General features: G+C 39.5%; 2 protein-coding genes across 2 annotated transcripts; one reads left to right on the plus strand and one right to left on the minus strand.

Moving 5' to 3' along the window:
• On the plus strand, positions 1–3,965 carry LOC109143048 (peptidyl-prolyl cis-trans isomerase A). Its single transcript, XM_019278867.2, has 6 exons — positions 1–272; positions 439–469; positions 1,197–1,285; positions 1,388–1,484; positions 2,106–2,181; positions 3,232–3,965. The coding sequence occupies exons 1-6, from the start codon at positions 120–122 to the stop codon at positions 3,365–3,367; spliced, it is 582 nt and encodes a 193-aa protein (XP_019134412.1). The 5' UTR covers positions 1–119; the 3' UTR covers positions 3,368–3,965.
• Positions 3,966–4,099: 134 nt separating this feature from the next.
• On the minus strand, positions 4,100–20,534 carry LOC109143047 (zinc finger CCHC domain-containing protein 24). Its single transcript, XM_019278866.2, has 4 exons — positions 20,081–20,534; positions 18,635–18,835; positions 7,639–7,803; positions 4,100–6,285 (listed from the first exon to the last, which is right to left on the minus strand). Exons 1-4 carry the CDS (start codon positions 20,291–20,293, stop codon positions 6,172–6,174), a joined length of 693 nt encoding a protein of 230 aa, XP_019134411.1. The 5' UTR covers positions 20,294–20,534; the 3' UTR covers positions 4,100–6,171.
• Positions 20,535–22,147: the final 1,613 nt, after the last annotated feature.

Genomic DNA, 22,147 nt, shown 5'->3' on the forward strand with positions numbered 1-22,147 from the left:
TGGAAATCACATCCGGTTGTTGCGTGACAAACTTCCGCACCTCTCAGCCTCTCTCACATGTGAAGCGTGACTTTGGCCGATCTGCGTGAGCTGCGTGATCCCGCATTGATTGAGACAAAATGTTACTTTTATCAAACAGGATGAAGTTCTGCTCTGCTGCGGTCACCGTGGCGCGCATGTGCAGCAGCGGCCCCGCAGCCGCTAAGAAGAACCCCACGGTGTACTTTGACATTGCTGCAGACAACCAGCAGCTCGGCAGGGTAACCTTTGAGGTGAGGAGGGTTTTTACTTTCAGTGTGTTCATGTTTGGACTTGAAGTCATAACTCCTGCACGATCAGAGCTCGTCCTTTGATTTTTCAGCTGCACTGACTCAAAGTTTTCATGAGAACATCTTGTTCACTTTCTGACCCTGAGGCTTTTCTGATTGTCTCTCACAGCTCAACGCTGAAGTTGTGCCAAAGACTGCAGGTAACTCACCTTCACCATTTTGATTTTAGTCTAACTTGTATACCTTCTTTTCTACTTTCCAACACATGCAACTCTTCAGGTTAAACACCTGTCTCCTGAAAATTTGAATATTTCTGTGTCCCTACTTATTCTCCTACTTAATAAACTATATAAACAGTTTAAAGGGAAATGCATTATGAGGACTGTTTAATCTGAGCTCATGACACATTTTTTAGAAATGAGCACTTCAGTGACAGTGACTCGACACATGAAACATCTTTTAGAATATGATGCAATTCTGTTGATTAAACTATCCGGCAGTGTATGAAGTAGTTAAACTTGATGCAGCAGTAATATTAATCCAAAAACATTGCATACAATATTAAAACACTTGACTATTTAAGTAATACTTACATACTTTTTGCATAAATAAGAATATGAATGCAGGATTAGTACTGGAAATGATCTGAACACTTCTTCCACCACTGTATAATTGTTTTTTCTTAATACAAATTTTTGATACCACATTTTGAAAAACATATATACAGAGCAATCTTACACAAAACTTTGATATATGAAATATAGAAGTATAGATCATTCGATTGTTTACCAGTAAGCGTTAGTCACTTGTACATTCAGGAATCAGTTTTTTTTTTTTTTTTTTTGCTGGGTCCGCCCTGTTTTTCTGCATAATCTTTCAGGAAACCACAGACCAGAGTGAGAATCTGACACTAAATCTTTCTCGTAGAGAACTTCAGAGCGCTGTGCACAGGGGAGCAAGGCTTCGGATACAAGGGATCAGTTTTCCACAGGGTGATCCCTCAGTTCATGTGCCAGGTAACGCAGCTTTTCTGTCCTTTTTTTTCTCTTTTGTGTCTCTTTTGTCGTCCTGCACGTCATTACAGTGGCAGTACAGTCATGTGTGTTTTTGTTTTTCAGGGTGGGGATTTCACAAACCACAATGGAACGGGTGGGAAGTCGATCTATGGATGGCAGTTTCCAGATGAAAACTTCAGGCTGAAGCACACCGGACCTGGTACCCATCCTGTTTTTGTCTGCACAAAGCAGCACTGTGTTTCTGATTATTTATTTATGAGGAAAAGCATTTTCTTATTCCAGACGGGGAATGTCAGCAGATTTGATACAACATCAGGGAATATCATGGATCATTTTACAAGCGGATCATGTCTGCAGAATGAAACTCTAAATGAATGTAATGCGTCGAACAGGACAGGGCTGCACAAACCGCACATAGCAGATAGTCGACTAGAGAGTATAAAGAGATTTAACAGCACAATGTGACACACAGGGCGTTGTGATCCTACACAGGACAGTGCAAATGCTTTAATCGCCACGCTTGAAGCTGCAGTGACAGACAGATGAGCTGGTCATCTCTACAGTTTTGTAATATTAGAAACCAGGATGATTGACATTATGTAATCGTCCAAAATCAAAGATCAGAAACAGGTTAAATGTGAAATCATTTCAAAGTTGTGGCTGCATGTGGAAACAAACATAATGCATGCTGTTTTTTCGTCTTTCTCATTTGTTGCCACCAGATGGCAGCGCTTTGCATGTAGTGTTTGAATGACCTGTTAGGAGTTATAATAGGAGAAGCACAGATGATAATGTTAACATTTTAATTACTGCATCGTAGGTATCTTGTCTATGGCCAATGCTGGACCCAACACTAACGGATCCCAGTTCTTCATCTGCACCTCTAAAACAGAATGGTACGTGCTGACAAACTCAACATTGTAAGAGTTGATGCTGCTGTGGTTATTCTGACATTTAATCGTCATTGTTCTTATTTTAAATTTGCTACTGGCTGGCCTGTTCAGACATCTGTACAGCACTCTGATCATTTGCCGTGTGGGAAAAGTGAAAGCTGCGCACAATAAGCGAAACTGAACAAAACCAGACACGCCTGAAAACACTGAGCTTAAAGTATGCAGAATTATAATGGGATACTTATTCTTCTTTTTTTGAACACAGTGTCAGTTCCACCAGACTACTTTTGGCTTATATTTAGATCATGAATGTGTTTCTGGCCCCTTTTGTTAAAAAAAAACAGAAATGACTTTATAATTATGCAAATAAAAAAAAAAGAAGACATAACTAACGATTCTGCCTAAATCCTGTGAGTGCTTGTGTTGGCAGTGTACAGTTTGGTTGCCGCAAACTTTGAAACATTCAGTAAAATGTTAGTTTTGGTAAGGTCCACATAAGATGGAAGAAGAGAGTAGATTGGTATATATATTTTAGGTTGAGTATCGTTGCCTATTTGCATCTTTTAATCATAGTGAAGGATGTGCTACCACTTAACTGCAATGTACCCATGATCCAAACAGAAAATCACGGCCAGTCCAAGCAAGTTTTTTCAATTTTAATAAGTAAACACTCTTTTTGAAATAGTAATCTGTCCCAGTGATTTCACCCATTCAAATAGCTTTGTTAATATCATCCATGTGCTACCTTTGGAAGACGTTTGTTATTGTATATTTTTTTTTTAAACATGGTTCAGTACTGTCCAACTATTGTTGAAATGCAGTTTCCACCCTGCTGGGAATAAAATTCTCGGTGTAAGCAGTGAATTCTTCTAATGTTTTGGCATGAAAGCAAAAAATAAAAGTCAAGATTTGAATGACGGCCTAAAACAGCAGGACCGTTACAGAAACGGTGGCATCACCCAACAAAAAGCCGTGAGTCAAGCCCAGTGGGGCACCATGGATTGCCTCACTGTCTAGGGGCAGTGATAATAAACCTCTCCGTTCTTCATTTAGGCTGGATGGCAGGCATGTTGTCTTTGGCAGCGTGAAGGAAGGAATGGACGTGGTCAAGAAAGTGGAGTCTTTCGGTTCACGGTCTGGGAAAACCTCCAAAAGGATCACTATCACAGACTGTGGAGAGCTCGACTAGACTCCATGTGAGCGGTGGACACGGTTGTAGTCTCATCTCCTGCTGTAATTTCAATGTGAGAGTCTGTGAAAGAGTCTCTTTATTCAGTCGTGGCACAGAGTGCTACCTCTCTTTGCTGACGATTATGTTAGAGCCAAACTCTTTTTACTACTAAAAATCTGTGTTAGACTTTCTTCAGGTAACAACTAATGCACTTAAATGTGTCATGCTATAAAATGTGAAATTGTAGTATAGAAGACAACGGGATGTCGGGTTCTACTATGTTTGAAAGAGAGCTGTTAATTCATTTCACTGTTTGGAAATTTATTTCCAAAACAGTTATTTTTTTCTAAATATGTGAGCTTGTTCTTACTATTTGTTTTTTTTGTACTGCATGAACTTGAACGTCATCATTACAAAAACTGTTTGAAACTGCAATAACATATTTTTGGCCACTTGGGGGCAGTGGAAACAAGTTGTGAACACCAAGTTGACATATCGCTTTTTAAGTTGTTATAACAACTGTGTAGCCCCTGTTACATTTCATCATATAACACCAGTGTTATACAAAGAGTGTATAACAAAGTTAAGAAATGTCAATTAAATCTGTTTGCATATAGTTTTTGTCTCGTTTGTGTCCTTTGCACAACCCTTTTCTGTTTGAAGTGCTGGTTGCAGTGGTTAGCTGTTTGGTGCTTGTCGCATCAGAGTTGGAAGTGAATAGTCAGCCTACTTTTATTTTTTTTAGTGTGTGTGTGTGTATATATTTGTTCTTACATTTATGATGTCCTACTTAATTTCCGCCTATAATTTGTGTGTTTTAATTGAGAGTAATTTCATAGATGGACAAAGGTATTGATGAATAACTGCCTGTGAACGTTCAGTCCTAGCTGGATGATATTCTGATTCATATTTTCAGAGATAATTGTGATATTTTGTAGAAACATGGCGGTTCAACATGTCTGACTCTGATGAAGAGGACCCACGGCATCTGATGTAAAAGTCTCATTCTCCTGTTAAGGTGATTATACTCTAATGAAACCATGGTAATTCATATACTCATATTTTTGCTATATTTTGTAATGAGAGCCCCATAAATCTTCTACTCTCGACCTTTTAGCACATTCATGCTATAATTGCCCCATTTTTCTGCTTTCACATTGTGTGTTTTGCTAAAAGGTAAAAAAAATATCGACCATAGCCGTTTGAAGGAAAAGTTTTGTACTTGAACAACTGGCAGAAATACAGCCGTTTTATAGTCGTAGGTGTGTCCATTTATTGGGGGAAAGGCGAGTGTTTTATCACCAGCTGAGGAATGAGATCAGTGTTGTGTCATTCTCCCCGCCTCTTTCTGTTTTTCTCATCAGCCTTAGTTGACTAATGATATTATTCCGCTAAGTATTTATTCTGCTGAGGTCTCTCCAGAAATGTTTTTTCTGGGGTAGGCTTGGATTTGCTGCATGTTATTTTGTATTATAGCACAGTGTCAGCGGTGGTATATGAGAGGGCGATGAAGCCAGATCTGTTTTTGCTCTGCCGTAAGTAAATTCTACCAGATGCTCAAAGAAATATTAAGAGAGGTGGAGATTGTGTTGTTTTATGCGGTGGGGAGATCGAAATGTTGAAGAGAAAATGTGGTATTATCAGTTGTCAACAGTACAGCCCTGTGTGGACTTTCCCAAACCCATACATTAAAAACCATGATGTTTATGAGCTTCTATTATATTTTGCAGATCAGTAGAACAAAAAACAGGAACACACTGTTTAAATACATTTTAATACAAAAACATTTTAAGAGATCAAGGGATCAATCTCATGGGTCGCTCAAACTAAGGCACATGAAATGGTGTTTCACACATCTTGAACATTTTTGAAGTCAAAGGGTATTTCTGTTCCATATTCATGAATCATACAAAAAGCCTCTAAAGCAACATGCACATGCAACCTCCCACTTCATCCTCCATGATCTTTGGTACATCATACCTTTTTTGTCTCATTGTTACATTTCAGACATTACGACCTACAACCCATTAAAAAAAAGCACTTTGGTGGGTCTTTCTGAGCACTGAGTGCCAAAATATAACTCTGCTGTAATTTATTCTATATTTTAGGAAATAAAATGTTTCTACCATCTTGCATTGGTTTACAGTTTTGTAAAACTGGAATGACAAACTACCTGAAAGATGTCTTCAGAAATACAGGCACATAGCATATAAAGAATAAATGTTAGTTGGCTAATATATTCCTTCACAAAGTGTAATAATCAACAAGTAATGGCTTAAAAATATATTCCAAAATTATGTACCTTCCAGTACTGATAATAATGCAGATACACATTAATACTGCATATCCTTCTTAGTAAAGACTTGTTGCATATTTTATACAGAAAACATCATTTCATTTAAGTTATTTCTGGAATATACAAACATGTAAAAGAGAATCTTTTCATCTGGAAACTTCACCCAATGTTTCAACATGTTGGACGACGAGTGAAGACAGACACAGAGCTAAAGTTTCTTAATTCACAGTTGGTAAGATTCTTTAAGGTTCATAGTTAAGACTTCAAATGAATATTCACATGATGATAACTGAGTAAGTTACAAGAACCCAGCAAATGCAAAGTACTCGTCTCCGCTGAGAGATACTGTAGAAAAAAGAGCCGCTTATACTGAGAGTCACAGTGTCAGAGAGGATATATAATGAGAATAAACCGTTAGATGCATTACAGTACAATAAAGTTTATTATCATGTATTTTTAGTAATTCAGATATAAGTGTCCCTTTTTGATAAAACTTTGGAGGAGTATATAAGGCACGTAGAGTGTGTTATTGCACGCGGCGGCAGTAGTAGCCAAGGACTTTGCATTTTTCACACAGGTGTTGCGGATGCTCTTTGCTCTGGTCCGACACGTCTAACCCGTCCGGTTTCTCCAAAGGTCGCTGGAACAAAGAAACAGAAAATTAATGGTACTGTTAGTTTCATTGCAAAGTTATCGCCTCAGAAGTGAGAATTTAAGGGTTTTAATGTGCAAAGTTATCGCCTCAGAAGTGAGAATTTAAGGGTTTTAATGACGTGTGGAGGAGTTACCATTCGACAATTACTACTAAAATTATACATGATATTTTATTTAAGTCTAATTTTTATGTTCAAAATGTGTTTTTCTGGCAAAGAAACAAAACAAAACAACCCAAAAAAACCTTTACATCTTTGTGTTACACCAGAATTCATTAAAACAGTGTTTAGAACATTATTTAGGGAGCTAGAAATTTACATTAAGCTTAACTGAACACTTAATAACTCAATGATTAAGTGTAAACACCAAAGAAAACTTTTTTATGGCTAGAGTTTGGATTCAATGTCATGGTCACAGACTGCAACAAACTATAAAAACTGCTGGTTAATAATTTCATTTTAGTATTGTTGAACCATTTAAAATCAGCATGAGAACCCAGAGCTGTATCAACAAACCCACAGAGTTCCAGTTAGTGTTAGGGACAATCATGTTGGTTGTTGGACAGTGATGCCATTTTGGCTGAAATTTTGCATGATCACTCAGAACTGATATAGCTACAAGTGTCATCTAAGTTTTGGTTGAGAGCTCTAGGCCATTTGGCAACCAGTTCTGGGAAAATGGCACGTGATATGAACAAATAAATACATTTGGTGAAGATTTGTTGAAATGTAGATGAAAGATTTGTCTTTACACTTAATGGTTCTTAAAGTCCACCAAAGACTAACCACTTGTTCTTTTGCTGCACTAAGTTATTCTGCTATTTAAATGACAAATAGACAAACAAATGGGACAGAGAGGGTTAATCTTGGCAGAAGTAACTGATAATTGCACAAAATATCTCAATTAACCCTTTAGTTGAACATTTCAGTCTACCAGCTACATAAAATTGTGATAAAATCAAACATAAGGATGTATTTAAATGCATGTTGTGGTATTTTTTGCAAATAAAAACATTTTACCTGCAACAGTACGCCTGTTCTACAGTTACACAGGATCTGATTTCCTCAGTTAAACCGGTTAGTTTGGGTTATTAAAAAAAAAATAAAGCAGCTCTTGGCCTCAAGGGTATACAAGGAAATATATACTAACAACATGAGGACACAGAGCATGCATTGGTTTACTACCATGTTGTGCGCAGTGAAGCTGTGTTTTTTTTGTGAGGATTCGACTGTATTGGTTAGGTGAGCACAGCCCATTTAAAACTTCTTGAGTCTGTGTGAACAGGTCTTCATTTTCAGCTGCGGGTTGCTTTCTGTCTGTAGTTCAGATGTGCTGTTACCTGCTTATGAGGGTAAACGTTGATGTGGCACTTGATACATTCTTGTCCCATGTTGGCCCACGAGTTCCCGCTCATCCACTTCCTCTTGCATTTAGGGCATTTATATTCACCGAAACACCTCTTCTTTCCCTGATACGGGGTCAGGCCTTCACCTTTGGGTCGAGCCTAAACAGAAATATACAGTAGACAACAATTACATTTACACTACTGACCTTTTTGTGCAACCCACTTGAAGCTTACTAAATTCCTGAAATGTTGAAAAATTTGAGATTTCTCAATTTGAATCTCATCACCTTTAGCTGGAAGAGACTCCCTGACCTATTTGGTTTCTTTGGACAGCAGCCAATTCAAAGCTCTGTGTAATTATAATGGGAAGTGATAGCGGCTCTGTTGGTGGTCAAGAGGGTCGAGTTTATGGAGGGGTTTTGTCTCAGGAATGAGATGATTATTTATGGTGTCTGTCAATAAAGGTTAGAAAAACTCATTTGCTTTGATGCTTGATTAATACTTAATGATGATCCTGGAAGAGTGAGCTTTGCATTTCAAAGGAACCTTTCTTATCTTATCTTAAGTACAAGTGTGGAAGGGAAGTGTAACAATTTGGAATACTCTTTGTACTGTGGAAGAAAAACAGAAACAGTTCTATGGTTTATTTCAAGGAAGTTGGGATATATTGTAATGGTTAAGTTTAATTTATTTGTTGGACAGAAAAGAAGGAGTCTCAGCTTTCCCATTAGAAATGAACTCCCTCCCTCCAGCTGTGTTCCCAAGGGACCATAACAGAGGCCCCGGCCTATGGGGGGGACCAATGGGAGAGGCCTCCCTGCTATAGGACAAATACCTCAGGCTCTTAGTCATCCCTCCCAGCTGGCCCCAACCCACCAATCAGGACATAAAGATCTTAGCAGGGAGGAAATAAAACCCAGATGAACTCTGCACTTGTATAACATGACAAAAACCTAAACCCATCACAAAGAAATCATCTTGACAAGACTGGTTTAAATTAAAAGCACCTCATCTGAAAAGTAGGCCACGTCAAAATTAAGACTGAATCCACACCAGCGCATGTCAAATCTTGTTTTGATTTCACAGCAGGAACATATGTCAGGTTCAAGACTCCATACAGATAATTTTATTCATTTTCAAGACTACATCTGGTTCCCAAAACACATTTAAGGTTCCAACTGAGCATTTTGCGGCCTGTGTTTGCATCATTTAGCCACCATGAGGCACTGTGGAAGGTCAGTTTTGATGGCAGCCCTCTTTCTCAAGCGCCTACAGAGCAGACAGCGCATCATCTTTCCTGAGGGAGGAAACAGCTTTCACTCTGCAGAACAAGCAAAAACAAACTCTACCTAAGATCTGGAGCCCACAGGGAAGCAAAGGGCACGGCACACTCCGGAGTTTCCACTGGTTGCATCAAAGATGTGACACTGACAACCGACAAAATGAAAATCACACTCATGACCCCACAGTGAATGGGTGGCTCTTATGGAGAGCAGGAAAGTTTGAGTGAATGCAGACAAATGCGCAAATCCTCTAGTAACCCCCAACCCTAACTCACAAGAATTCCCATTGTCTGGCATGAAGGTGCAACTGAAAGTAAATTAATACTATTTGGATTAAGACATTGTGCTCAGAACAATGAGGTTCCACGTCAACATTTGTTATGTTTTTAAATTAAATTTGAGATATTCAGTAAAACACTAACATGATATGATCAAACTATCACAACACTACTCCACTGAAAAATGTGCAAGCGTGCTCTGGCAGCCAAAAATGTATTCAAACAAGACCAAGAGTCGACAGCCAGGCTAGTGTCTCTCTGACGCTGTGATTAGGAACAGCGGTGCTTTGGAATAAATGCATGTGTAGCAGTTCAGTTTACAATGTTCACCATCTAGTGTAGCGTGTTAACAATTGCTATGCTTGCTATATTTGCAAGTATTTGGTACTAAAACAAAGTTCTATATGTTAGTGTGTGCTACATGAAAAGTTAAGTGATCACCAAAAGTTATTGCAGTTCATCTTGAGGGGAACGTGAATGCTTATCACCATCACTTGGAGTTTAAGTCAAGGCATCACCAAAATCATAAGGATTCATTGTCTGGAAACCACGAATGTCTGCCAATTCACTAAGCAGATGTTGAGATATTTCACTGCCTGCTATTGGCAAAGTCAAAGGAAAGTCCGTAAGCTTCATCCTCTGGGGACCATGAGTGCCTGTTCCAAGACTTTATGTAAACCCATCTAATATTTGTTGAGTCATTTCACCCTAAATCACAAATGTGAACCTCATGGCCAGTGTCAGTATGACAAGGAAAAGTCAGAGGATCACTGGAATACATCCTCTGTGGGGCATGAACGTTATTCGTCATTCTCATGTAAGTCCATCCAATAGTTGTTGAGATCGTTTAGTCTGACCAAAGTGGTGGATTGAGCTAAAAACATGAAATTAGGTTTGCTTAAAGGTTGTTTTTCGATCCAGATTTTCCATTTTTCCGTCCTTTTTTGTCACAGATACAAATCCAAATTAACACGAACAACACATTTTCCCCGAAACAGATTCTTCACATTTGATAGATGATCTTTGTAGCCTGTAACCACGTGTGGGAAACAGTTTTGTTTTCAAATAAAAAATATATATTAAATTCATTTATTATGTGCATTACAACTCATCCCACCCAAAAACCATAACCTCAGTTGTGTAACTTAAATCAAACCCAGAGTGCACACAGCGATGTAAAGCCAGATTTTAAGGCTGCAGCAGATAAGCTTGGCCCAGATCCTTGTAGCCTGGTGAGAGAGGCCCAGGAGGTTGGCTCCCTCCCTCTGCCATCATCTGGAAACCATCAGGATAAACAATGGACTACTCCAAATCCTCACCCCCCACCCTTCTCCTTCCTTCTCTCTCTCCCTCATTCACTCTCTCCCCCACATCCATACCCCACATGACACGTTCATCCCGAAGAACGAAGCAACACCAAGCCCACTGGATACCATGTGGTCAATTACTCCACACTAACAAACCCACAGTGCTCTCTGTCTCTCTCCCCTTGCTGGGTTTAATTTGTATCAGACCCCCACAGCATCGGGGAGAAGTCCAGCTGTTACCAAAGCAAAACAGCACATTAATGCCCAGACTGAGATCCACAGCAATAGGTCGCCTATGTTTTAAAGACTCCTGTGTCGACTTAAGTGATACTTTTCATTATCTTGTGAAATCAATTATCTGCAGGGGGGCTTAAAACAACAAACCAAAGACTTTCCCTTTTCCTTAAAGAGAAAGTATTTGAACAGCTAGATCTTAGGGGAGACAATTACTGGATCCATTAGCAATAGATTTGATGAGTACCTAGTAACAATAATCGATTAATTGCTAGTTATTTATGAGACAGGAATGCCAAACATTCTTTGGTTCCTGCCTTGTTTTACTTATATCAAAATAAAATAAACATCTTCGGGTTTGGGGATGTTGGTTGGATAAAATAAGCTATGTGAAGATGTCACCTTGGACTCACAAGAAGCACTGAAGAAGACTATAGTCTGGATACTTTTAAAGCCTGTGTAAAGGTAATTCTGAGATTTCTTTCAAAATACATTAAATATGTTGGAAAATAGTTGCTAAAAACATGTGAAAACACTTTAGAGGTTAAAACAGTTTTTCACCAGTTTTCAGTCCAGGATTTTGTGGGCGGTCCTACGTAAAGGGTGGCTCGATGACACACTGAGGCCACCGTGAGCAGAGAGATAGAGATAAATTCATCTGTTGTGTTTCAAAGTTAGTCATGTCATTTTCTGAACTCATCTGACACGTTTCAAACTTTCTTAATATTTGTAATCTTTCAAATTTGGCTGGGTGGTTAATAACTGTGACAAAGTGTGTGAGTCCATTTGTCCCATGTATTAATACCATCTTTAGTTTAACCATGCTTGTTTGTTTTCAGCCATTTTTCCAGCAGTAATCATCATTTTACGGATACAGACTATCCAGGGTTTGTTTGTGTTTAGTATTAGGTTATATTTCGTAGTCCAACATCTTTGGTTAAAATAAACTCTTACAAGTTAAATTTGGTTTTAGTTTATTGATTTATTTCTTGTCAAAATAATTTGTCATTTAATTTTGTTACTTACCATACTCACTATGTGGTCAGAGACAAAAAGAAGGAGGTCCTAAAACATTTCTTATACTTATATTACATGATCAAGGGTCATTGGACTAGTCCAAGTGAGTGGAGGTAAATTAGTCCTAGGTATTATTTAGGTTTATTGTCTCATTTATGTATGGTTAAAATAGTAAAACAGGTAAGAGTGTTTTTACTGTAGTCTGTGTGATTATAATGGTGTAAAATTCTGGTAAAATTAGGAGCCAGTGAAGTCACCTTCACCAATGGTACAGCCAGAGAGGTAATGCCAGGTGGAGAGACTATTTAAGCCAGGCATGTCCAAAGTCCAGCCCGGGGGCCAATCACAGATTTCATGCGGCCCAAAGCTTAATTTTTATAATATGTATGTTAGTGATACATTTTAAACTTAAATGTTAACAGACTTTGCATTACTCATAATAAGTCATGTTTAAAATGAACATGAGGTTCAGATTTGTATCAACTTCATGCAAGTTTAACGTATTCCATACAACTTATTTTTTGTTATCTGACTCCAGATGTGAAAGAAAGGCTGATGAAGAAAATGTTTTTTTTTAGATTTGTACACGCCTGATTGGCTTAGATTCGGTGACATTGTCATTTAAAAAAAGATAACTGTGACAATGAAAATAAAATTGATATAGGACAGTGTATTTGTATGTAACTTTTATTACTGATTTTAACAGCTGATCTTTTAAAATGTTAGTATTGGCCCCTGGACATCTTCACATTGTCAAATCTAGCCCATCTTAAAAAAACACCCCAGAATAGTAGCAGAAAAAGAAATTTACAAGTATTTTGTTTCACTCTACCCTTTTTTCATATATTGTGCAATATATATTTTTTTTTCTTAGGAGCTTGTGAAAGAAATAGTTTGTCATATTTTTGGAACTACATTTATTTGCTTTCTTACCAAAGGTTCAATGGGAAGATTGATAACACTCTTATGTTTGTATGCTGTATTCAATTATTTTGACAGACTTGTTGGATTATGGTGAGGAGTTAAGTCACAGTTACTGTATACGAAGCTGTAATCCTTCTGCAGCAAATCTTGCACATCTGGAATCTGAATGGATTACCCATCCCCCCTCTCCAAAACAAATATGATTAGATAAAAACAACTGGAGGCCAAAGAACAAATGATTGCTGCTCTATTTTCCTACATGGCTCTCCAGATGATTTTCAGCCATACATCAAGCACACACATCAGTTCAGAGCAGAGCAGGCAGCTTTTAAACTAGCACACATTCACATATATTTACTTCTCATCATCTATTTCACACCGTGCTTCTTTCATAGAAGGATGATCTACCAATACATGCTCTGATCTGTCCAGCGTGCGACTGAGCTCCAGTCTGAGCTTGGCTGTGGCCAAGTTGACGACATGTACAGCTGTAAACTGGCGTTATGTTTCACAAAGGGTGAATGACAGGGGCAGATGGGCTGGCAGACAAACAAGAAGTGCAACAGCAAAATATTTCTAGCTTCAGTTCAAAACACAGCTGAGCAAAAGTCAAGCAGATGTCTGAGCGGAGAATAAACTTTGTGATGGCGGGTTGTTCTGTCAAAAGTGATTCTCAGATGCCCAGGAGGTGAATTTGATTCTAATCTCTCACTGCTTCTTCAATGGGGAAGAGACAAGAGCATACAATTCTGCAGACACATTTTGAAGCTGTCAAACATGCTTTTAATAGATGTACAGTAGGAATAACAGCAGCTTTAAATGATTGCCATTGAGATCCAGATCCAAAATTTACTTTTTCTGATCTCAAAATTTGATATAGTGCCGTTATTTTTAGTGCACCTTCTAAAAATGTCTGTTTTTTGTCATAATAACCAAATTTGGTACTGTGCATCCGAATCCAGAATTTGTTATTTCACCTCTAAAATCCCAAATCTGGTTTGGCGCCTAAAATCAGAAAATATGTTATACTACTAAATTTATTTTATAACCAACAACTGCATAATCCCAGAACTGATGGCGGCCAATGTTTCTGGGTTTCCAGTGTAGCCAGCAGATATCCTAAAAGTGTATTTAGCTAACATGTGTGAGAATGGCAAGAATGACACATTTCTGCTAATCTCTATAATGCTTACTACACACAGATAATAAAAAGATGGGCATAAATGATTGGCATAAAATGATAGCCAATAGGTTCTGAGATTGAATTTTAGCCAATGATTTCAGCCTCTTTTGCTCTCCACACAGCTTGAACATGATTGGTCAATACTACCTTGACTACAAGCAGCAACCAGAAAGCTTTTGGTGCCAATATCGTGGTCCTTTGTCTATAGATTCTGCATTCATATACAGATATCTTTTTATAAGGAACAACAACATCAGGGCTTGATCAGGGCTTTAGAAGACAGTCCAAGACAGTGAGTTGTTGTACTATAACAAAAAGCTCCAGAACAGCTCTGACGAACATGAACATCAAGAATAACTTAAAAAGGTGCAAATAATGTATCATTTAAGGTAGGTTCCAAGTCCCTCACATGTCATTGAAATTGGAAAATCTAAAAATCTACAATGAGGGAAACTCCAGGATGTCAAAAGTGATTTTTATCTTGAAAACATGCAGCCACACAAAAACCCCAGCTCTGCAGCATTCTTGTCCTATATGTTCATTAGCTTTGGGTAGATGACAGCTACTGTTTATCTGAGGGAGGCTATCTACCCCACATTCCAGGGTTTCCTCTATCTTGCTCATCCTCCTCAGCAGATGATGTGGCCAAAAGCAACAGACAGCACACTGAGCACTGATAAGACATTTATCAGCAGTAAGAACAAAAAGACCAAAGGAACAGCTAATCTGACAGTGTTGCTTGAGATTCGCCAGTCACACATTTGGGCATAAATTGTGTCGTTCCACCAGAAGTACATTATCAGTATTTGAACCGTCACATACAAAGAAAAAAACATCAGTAAATGGGAATAAAATCACATAGCATTGATCCAAAATAGGATGGACTAAGGTTTTAGGTGACTGGGAAAGAGGAGGTTTTCATCCCCGGGGTATCGATGAACACTGATGGGAAGCATAGCCAGTGTCAAGCCAGAATCGAAGCTGGGCAAGCGGGCAATGTAACCGGGTTCAGCAGCCTCTATGCACATAATAACAGGGATGTTGACATGCTTTACATAACTGTTTTTTTCTTTTTTGGGGGCCACTTGAGGGCAGCGTAAACAGGATTTAAACACACCACTGACATTATGCATTAGAATTTGAAGTCTTGTTCTGGACACCTGGAGAAAGCAAGTGCAATATTCGCTCTCTTTTAGCTCTGTTTTTGGTCTCTACACTTCAGGCAGCTTCTAAATACTCCACCATGCTAGTAAACTGTGTCTGTCTGCTGTTTGTTGGTGTTCAGTGGTTTCAGTGCACTTCCAGGCAGCTGTTTTGCTGAAAACAGCTGCCTGGAGAGTGAAACACTCTTGTAAAGTTGGGAACCGGACAACAGAACAATGAAATTAAACTATATGAACTGTGTAGAAGCCGAAGGAAGATACAGATTCAGGTCATAATTCTCTGTAAGGATTAAAGAAACGAGATATAGCCATCAATAGTGCTATCAGTTTCACTATTTCTTTAAAACAGCTGGTAAAACTACAAGAATTTCATCTGGATTTGAAAGGTGCTGCGGTTAGATAGTGGTCTAAATATAGTCTCGGCCTCAGAGGTTTGTTTTTGCCTTATAAAGAATAAAGTAATCTAATGTGGGATGCACTGAATGCTGTGGAATTTTATTTTTATTTAAAAGTGTTTGACATTTTGGAAATACACGTATTCAATTTGTTGCCAAGGGTATGATAAGCTTAGCATAGCTTAGCACAGACAGAGATAGTTAAACTCTAAGGTTGACACAATCTACGGACTAGCTCATCCTTGACATGTCTCCTCCTTAACTTGTCCGTTTAGGTAATAAATCCACAAATCACTGTTTCACCATATGTCAAAGTTTTCCTTATATGATAAGCTACAAAACAGAGTTCAGGATATTGTAATCATGGGGTGAAATACTGGTTAGAACTTGGATCTAAAAATATCTGTTTCGGCCTTCAAAGACAAAATATAAATCAAGGATTTTTTTCTTTTCTTCTGTCAGCCCTGCAACTATCAGAAGTTCCTCTGTCCAAAGTAATTATCAAAGCAGACTTTTCCCCTCCATTCAAACATGATTAAACTGTAACTATAAAGACATACACCCACTTCCTGTGCTACCCGCTGTTTCCAAAAACACGTTGTGGATGCAGACATCTCTGGGCAGCTGCTCGCTGGCCCTTTAAATGAGTGTCCGATAGGCGCTCCTCTGCATAGAAAGAGACGGAGAGAGACGGAGATGACTGCAGCCAAGCAGAGCTGAGCGAACAATACAGCCTGACTTCCTGACCTTTTGGTTCCACGGCCCCTCTGGAGAAACAATGCCCTCCTTATTTAGCCCAGGCTCTTCCCACCGTACACCCATTTACTGTCAGCACACTGTCACTTATGTATTCTCTTTACAGTCCAGCTACTTAATTAGCAAGGGGTCATTAAAATGTTGTGACCCCAGGTGAAAGGGTGAAAGGTGTTAAACTTGCAACATATTTTGGTTTGAAAATGGAAACAGTTTTCTAATCGACACTTTAGAGGATGGATGACTTTCTGCTGCCTTTAAGTCACTGACAGAGAAAGTGTACCAGCAGTATGTATTTCAGTTATCTAGAGCTAAAAAATGCCTCGGATTCCAGCTAACGAGAACAAAAAGCAGTTTGTTCATTAGTAACAGCTTCAGAAGACGTTCGGCTCGGCTTCAACTGAAGAGGCCTTTTGTCATGACAACAGCTCCATAATGATTGCTTTGGATCTGAAATATTAGCAACACATGATAAAAATCTGACATCATATTTCTAAAGGCAGAGCGAGCCAGCCCAGCAGAAATGGTTTCCAGATTTTGCACATTTTAAGGGGCGTGGCTGCAAAGAAAAGAATCGTAAATACATATCTGAGTGAGCCTTTGACGTCTTAACCTTCTAGTGAAGTAACCCAACTCTCCCACTATGCTGTCAACAGGATGTTTACCACTAACAGGCTGGATAGCATGTCTAATACCTTTCAGTATGGCTGCAACCCAAATGCATGGGCCCCAGTTTAACTGGAGCTTTTTTCATTATTTTTCATCACCTACGGCTTTCACAGAGGTACCATGTGTTTCTTTATCAAAGAAGCAGACTTTTGGAGTTGACATTCCACCCAGAGAAAGGCTGTTAAAGGCCCCCGCACACCCACTTCCTGTGTGCTTCTTCTCTCATCTTACTGAGCCGTGACATTCTTTGATTCCTGTCCACTGCTGCTCACCAGTATGAACCATTCAGCTATGGAAGAGTGCAACGAGCAATCCAAAGAAACTCACTGCTGATAATGAGATGTTTTTATATCTCTGTGTGTGAAAAAAACAACCTCTCAACAAGTGATTTTGCAATACTCATGACTTATGCCTCTCTGTTTTCCATTTGAAAGGCACAAAAAGAAGCGGCAATGTGTTGGTTTTACAGGGTGAAAAGTGGCTGAGAGCTTCTTTTAAAAAGTTAACTGTGATTCTAAAACCGACAGACCGGCAGCAGTCACACCCACCTTTTGCCCAGGTGTGCACAGATGTGAAAATGTTAGGAGCTATAAGCTCACTGCAAATGATTTTCTCCACATTCCTCACATCCCTCCGCTGTCTGTGTTCACTGCTCGACTTTCAGAGATAAAAATAGACGAGAAGGTCACCAAAATGTGGATCAAAGTCATAATAACGGCCGGGTCAGATGTGAGCTGACAGACAGACACTGCTCTTTGTTGTTGGTTGAAGAAACAGCCAGTAGATAGTTAGTTTAGCTTAGCATGTAGACTGCGAACAAATGGAAACAGCAAGCCTGGCTCTGTCCAAAGGCAACAAAATCTGCCTAATTAACAGATTATATCTCATCTCATTTAAAGGTTGAATAGAGCAAAGCTACGGCGACATATTTACTGTCCAAATGTACGAATGGTATCAGTCTTCTTATCTTTTCTTTATAAGAAATGTGGCTATCTGTGTTAGAAATGAAATATATTAAAGGTCAGATTATGTTTTATCATATGTTTTAGATGTTACCTCCCTTATATGATGTTTGACACTCTAATAAGCTGTTTACCAAAAAAAAAAAAAGAGATCACAAGACAGCTTTGCAACTAGCGAATCCTCTGTTTGCCTCACAAAAGGAAGCAATTACGCTTTATTGACTCCTTTTATGTAATTGACCAGTAAAAGTTTACCAGCTATTTGAACGTCTACTTTTTTGCTACCTTGCTTCTTGGACACATCCTGTCCATCAGTCATTTGATTATTTCCATTATACCTAACAAATGTCAGGCATTTCCTTCTGAACATGATCAATGGGGAACCGCAGCTGCGCATAAAGCAGCGGTAATATTTCTTTCGTGTTTGGAGTAGAGGTCGTGCCTAGTTCCACAGAGAAACCTATCATCTTTCATTAAGGCCAGCTCTGAGATCCAATCTGGCATCTGCTGCTCATTACCAACCTGTGGTGGTACATCTAACTCAAATATGTGCTGAGGAATCACACTGAAATAATACAAACATAATATTAGAACTTGAAGTTTATACCTGTAACACCATTAAATTAAAAAAATGGCTGAATAGTCGAGGAGGCATGTGGATTTGTAAGAATCCTAATGATCTCTCATCAGACAGCACTTTGAATGTTCTTCACACGTGTTCTTCGTCAGATATTTACGCATTTGATAGACAGCTCAAAATAACCCACGCGCTGCTGCATGCGTGCGTGGCCCTGCACCTGACTGATCTGCAGCATCACCCACCTGAGGGCAGTCTTTGATGTAGTGTCCTTTGTTGAAGCAAAGGTGGCATAGGTAGTTGGGCGGCGGCCTTTTGCTGGGTTTGCGCGTCTCCGGGGACAGGGAGAGGTCTGAGAAATGGTCCGCCAGAGAGCTCAGGCCATCCACGATATTGTTGAGGGATCCATAGGGCGAGGAGCTCTTGTAAAAATTGTTGTTCAAGGCCTGTCGGGAAAAAGACAAAGGGATGAGTCACCTATACTTTTATACATTAAAGTGGGGCTGCAGGGAGTAATAATTTCATTACTGATTCATCTCTTGATGATCTTTTATGTAGTCTATACAATGTCTTTAGATAGTCCAGCCAATAGTTTAAAGATATTGAGTTTAAAAATGATATAGAGCAGAGAAAAATCATCAATAATGTTCTGTTTTATAACACAACACTCCACAGCAGCTCCACACAAAAGTGTCTCTCATGTCACAAAAACACAGAAGATTATTGTCGTGACTCTACAATGAAAGAGCATTTCAGCCAGCATGTCAGTCCATCACCCTGATTGATTCTCCTGTTTGTCTCCGCGACAGTAGCCGACATTATTTCTGCAGATGTGCTGCCTTTACTGCGTTTACACCATGGGGCCAATAGTGTCCATTTCCTTCGACGGAACAAAATGCCTTTGTCATCCATTCTTCTTACTTGTTCTACTGACACGGCACAATCAGCATCATTGTGCCCGCTGGAGGAGACGGGTGCTATGGCACCGCAGGGCAAACATGAAGAAGAGCAGCCTGCAGACACTGGCTGTTTACTCTGGAGGCATCACAGAAAGAGGATTGTGATCAGATGTAATGTGCAAGTTCTGCATGAGACATCAAACCACTGCATGTCTGTGACATGACACACACATGTCACAGACATGCAGTGGTTTGATGTCTCAATTCCAAGTTTAAAACTTGATTTTCTATCTTAAAGTCGAGTTATTTGGCTAATATTTGAACCTGTTTTTGTGATTGATATCCATTTTTTCTTACTTGAATTTGTCAGTATTAAATTAAGCAGCACTGAGCACTGCATTTTGAGTGAACACTGCATACTAACCAAGCAGAGGCCGGCCAGGGTGAACTCTAACATTTTCAAAACCTTGTGAGAGCTCTTTCTCAACCTGCCATTCCTCCTCCAGCTGCACACTGACACCAGAACAGTCTGAACACACTCAGGCACTATACCAGGGTACAAAACACATATTCATATCCTACCCACTCACCACAGTGCAACCCAATGAAGGCATGCAGGTGAGGTTTGCTGTATGGGCAACAAAAATAACCAAGAGTGAAATATGAGGGTATAATATTCATGGTCATCTTAGGTGAAAGATTTTTTTGACATGCAGCAAAGAAAAGAAGATGAATCATGCCATGCAATGTGTTAATCATCACTACGAGCGCGTAACATGACATGAATTGTACCTCACTCCTCAGATGGAAGAAGTTGTTGAGATAGTTGGAACTCAGATCAGCTGCGCTGCGTTTGGAGATAATCGTGTCCTGAGGAGAAGTGTCCGACTCGGATTTGAACGCATCAAAAGCGCCGCTCTGAGTGTCTTGCAAAGACATATAGACCCAGTTGAGCAGCTGTGCAGGTTGGTACACAGGGGCACCAGTCTCTATAGCCGACATCATATTGGTTTTTGTTTTGGGGGAGGACTGCGCCTCTTGGAAACAGCACCGTCAGAACAGCCGGATTTTCTGGATCACACAACTTCTTTCAGTCATTCCCTCCCTGCTCCGGCTTTATGGGTGTGATCCTTGTGTTCACCTGGGGGAGCCCTGAAGGACCCCAGTATAACCGGACAACAGTCACGGGGGAGAGCGCAGTGGAAGCATGAAGCGCAACAGCCTGACTGGCAGCGGGGGGAGCTGGAAGCAGCGCTCGGGACAGGACTCTGCGTTGCGTCACAGCGAATAGGAGGTCCGACATCCTGACACATATACCTCACAAATCTAAGCTAAGAGGGTCACCCACTGCATAGTACCATGATCTAAAACTAGAAGTTATAAAAGAAGGAGGAAAGGGATCAGTGTGTAGGATTTAATTTAACAGTGAAGTTGCAGATTGCAACCCCCTCACCCCACCATCTCCTTTCCAACCTGAAGTAGAAACTAGAAATGTACTGAAAAATGTGAAAGAGACCGTGTTTACTTTGTCTGTTCTGGGCTACTGTAGGAAAAAGGTGGTTTAACCTCCATGGCTGTGAACTGCAGTTCCTCAAACAGCCAATTGAGGCTGGCTACAGAACAAGTCAATCTCCATAAGCTCCCATATTAAAATATCCAACTTCATGGCAGAAATAAAGATGTTTACAGCCTGGTACAAAAAACAGTTTTGGTCTCTGTAGCTAATCTCCCTGTTTTGGACAACTGTAAGGAGGCTGAATTTTTTATAGAACTCACTCGTTCAAATTATATCAAGGCTTAAAGTTGTGCATAATTAACAGCTTGGCTGCTTTGATTAAGAGGTGGGTACCCTTACAGATAGCTTGTTTGTGCACCCACTGAATTTTAGATTAAATGGGAGGCAGAAGAGGCAGGACTACCAATATGGCAGTGGCCAGGGCCCCAAAACACCACCTGTAGGTGATATTACGCATAACTCATCAGTTCCTTATACTGTCAGTAGGTGGACCCTGTGTAAGAGAGCCTTATCCCTCTATAGATATAAAAGGCTCATTCAAAGAAAACAAAAACATCATGGATTTCAGGTGATAATACACAAATGAAAATATAGTTCTATAGTACTATATTTTCCTTTACTGCCATATTCCATGAATACCTGTTGCCTGTCATGCATGGTCTTGACCACAAGTAGACTGCTGCCATCTAGTGTTTCCTGTTGATACTGAACCATCATTCTTAAATGTTTCTGTTCACCAAAATGTTCAAATTTGTGTTAGTGAGCACTGCCAAAACCATCCATCCAGCTGGCAGCGTTGGCAAGTCGAGATGCTGATTGTGACATAGATGTGTCACAATAAAATGAGCAGTCTTATCTTGAAAAAGCAAAACAAAACATTTATTAGTCATTATTTCCCAGTGAGGCAACGTCATGACCCGCCCTACTCAGCCCTTGATTGGCTACCCCTGGTATCCCAACCAAAGCAACGAGTACTAGCCAATCAGAGACTGAATAGTGTGGGTTATGACTTTGTTCACGATAAAACTACATTTTACTGTGACCGGTAAAATGTGACCGGTGGCACACCTGTGTCATAACCAGGTGGATGGCTTATCCTCAATAAAAGAGGACACACTTCAGCTGCAGAAATAAAAGGTTCATTCTAACAAAAACACAATGATTCTTAGTTTCAGGCAATTGGAAACTATTGAAAACATAGGTTATGTTAAATTTCTGTCTAGAGTTCCCCTTAAATATTACACAGTGGACCTTTAAACTATGTATGGGGTGGTCCTTTAGTCATGTGATTCATTTATTTAAACACAAGTCATGCAAATTAAATTTAAAGTTTAATTTATTTT

The sequence above is a fragment of the Larimichthys crocea genome, chromosome XVI (genome assembly GCF_000972845.2).
Source record: "Larimichthys crocea isolate SSNF chromosome XVI, L_crocea_2.0, whole genome shotgun sequence".
NCBI classification, from domain to species: Eukaryota; Metazoa; Chordata; class Actinopteri; family Sciaenidae; genus Larimichthys; species Larimichthys crocea.

What these genes read in the sequence shown, in the direction of transcription:
- LOC109143048 (XM_019278867.2), top strand. Translation starts at nt 120, where the DNA reads ATGTTACTTTTATCAAACAGGATGAAGTTCTGCTCTGCTGCGGTCACC. An exon ending in AGTTGTGCCAAAGACTGCAG is followed by an intron (nt 470 to 1,196) that starts GTAACTCACCTT and finishes TCTTTCTCGTAG; the next exon opens with AGAACTTCAGAGCGCTGTGC. An exon ending in TGCACCTCTAAAACAGAATG is followed by an intron (nt 2,182 to 3,231) that starts GTACGTGCTGAC and finishes TTCTTCATTTAG; the next exon opens with GCTGGATGGCAGGCATGTTG.
- LOC109143047 (XM_019278866.2), bottom strand. Translation starts at nt 20,293, where the DNA reads ATGATGTCGGCTATAGAGACTGGTGCCCCTGTGTACCAACCTGCACAG. An exon ending in ACATCAAAGACTGCCCTCAG is followed by an intron (nt 7,804 to 18,634) that starts GTGGGTGATGCT and finishes ATTTCTGTTTAG; the next exon opens with GCTCGACCCAAAGGTGAAGG. An exon ending in ACGTTTACCCTCATAAGCAG is followed by an intron (nt 6,286 to 7,638) that starts GTAACAGCACAT and finishes TCTTTGTTCCAG; the next exon opens with CGACCTTTGGAGAAACCGGA.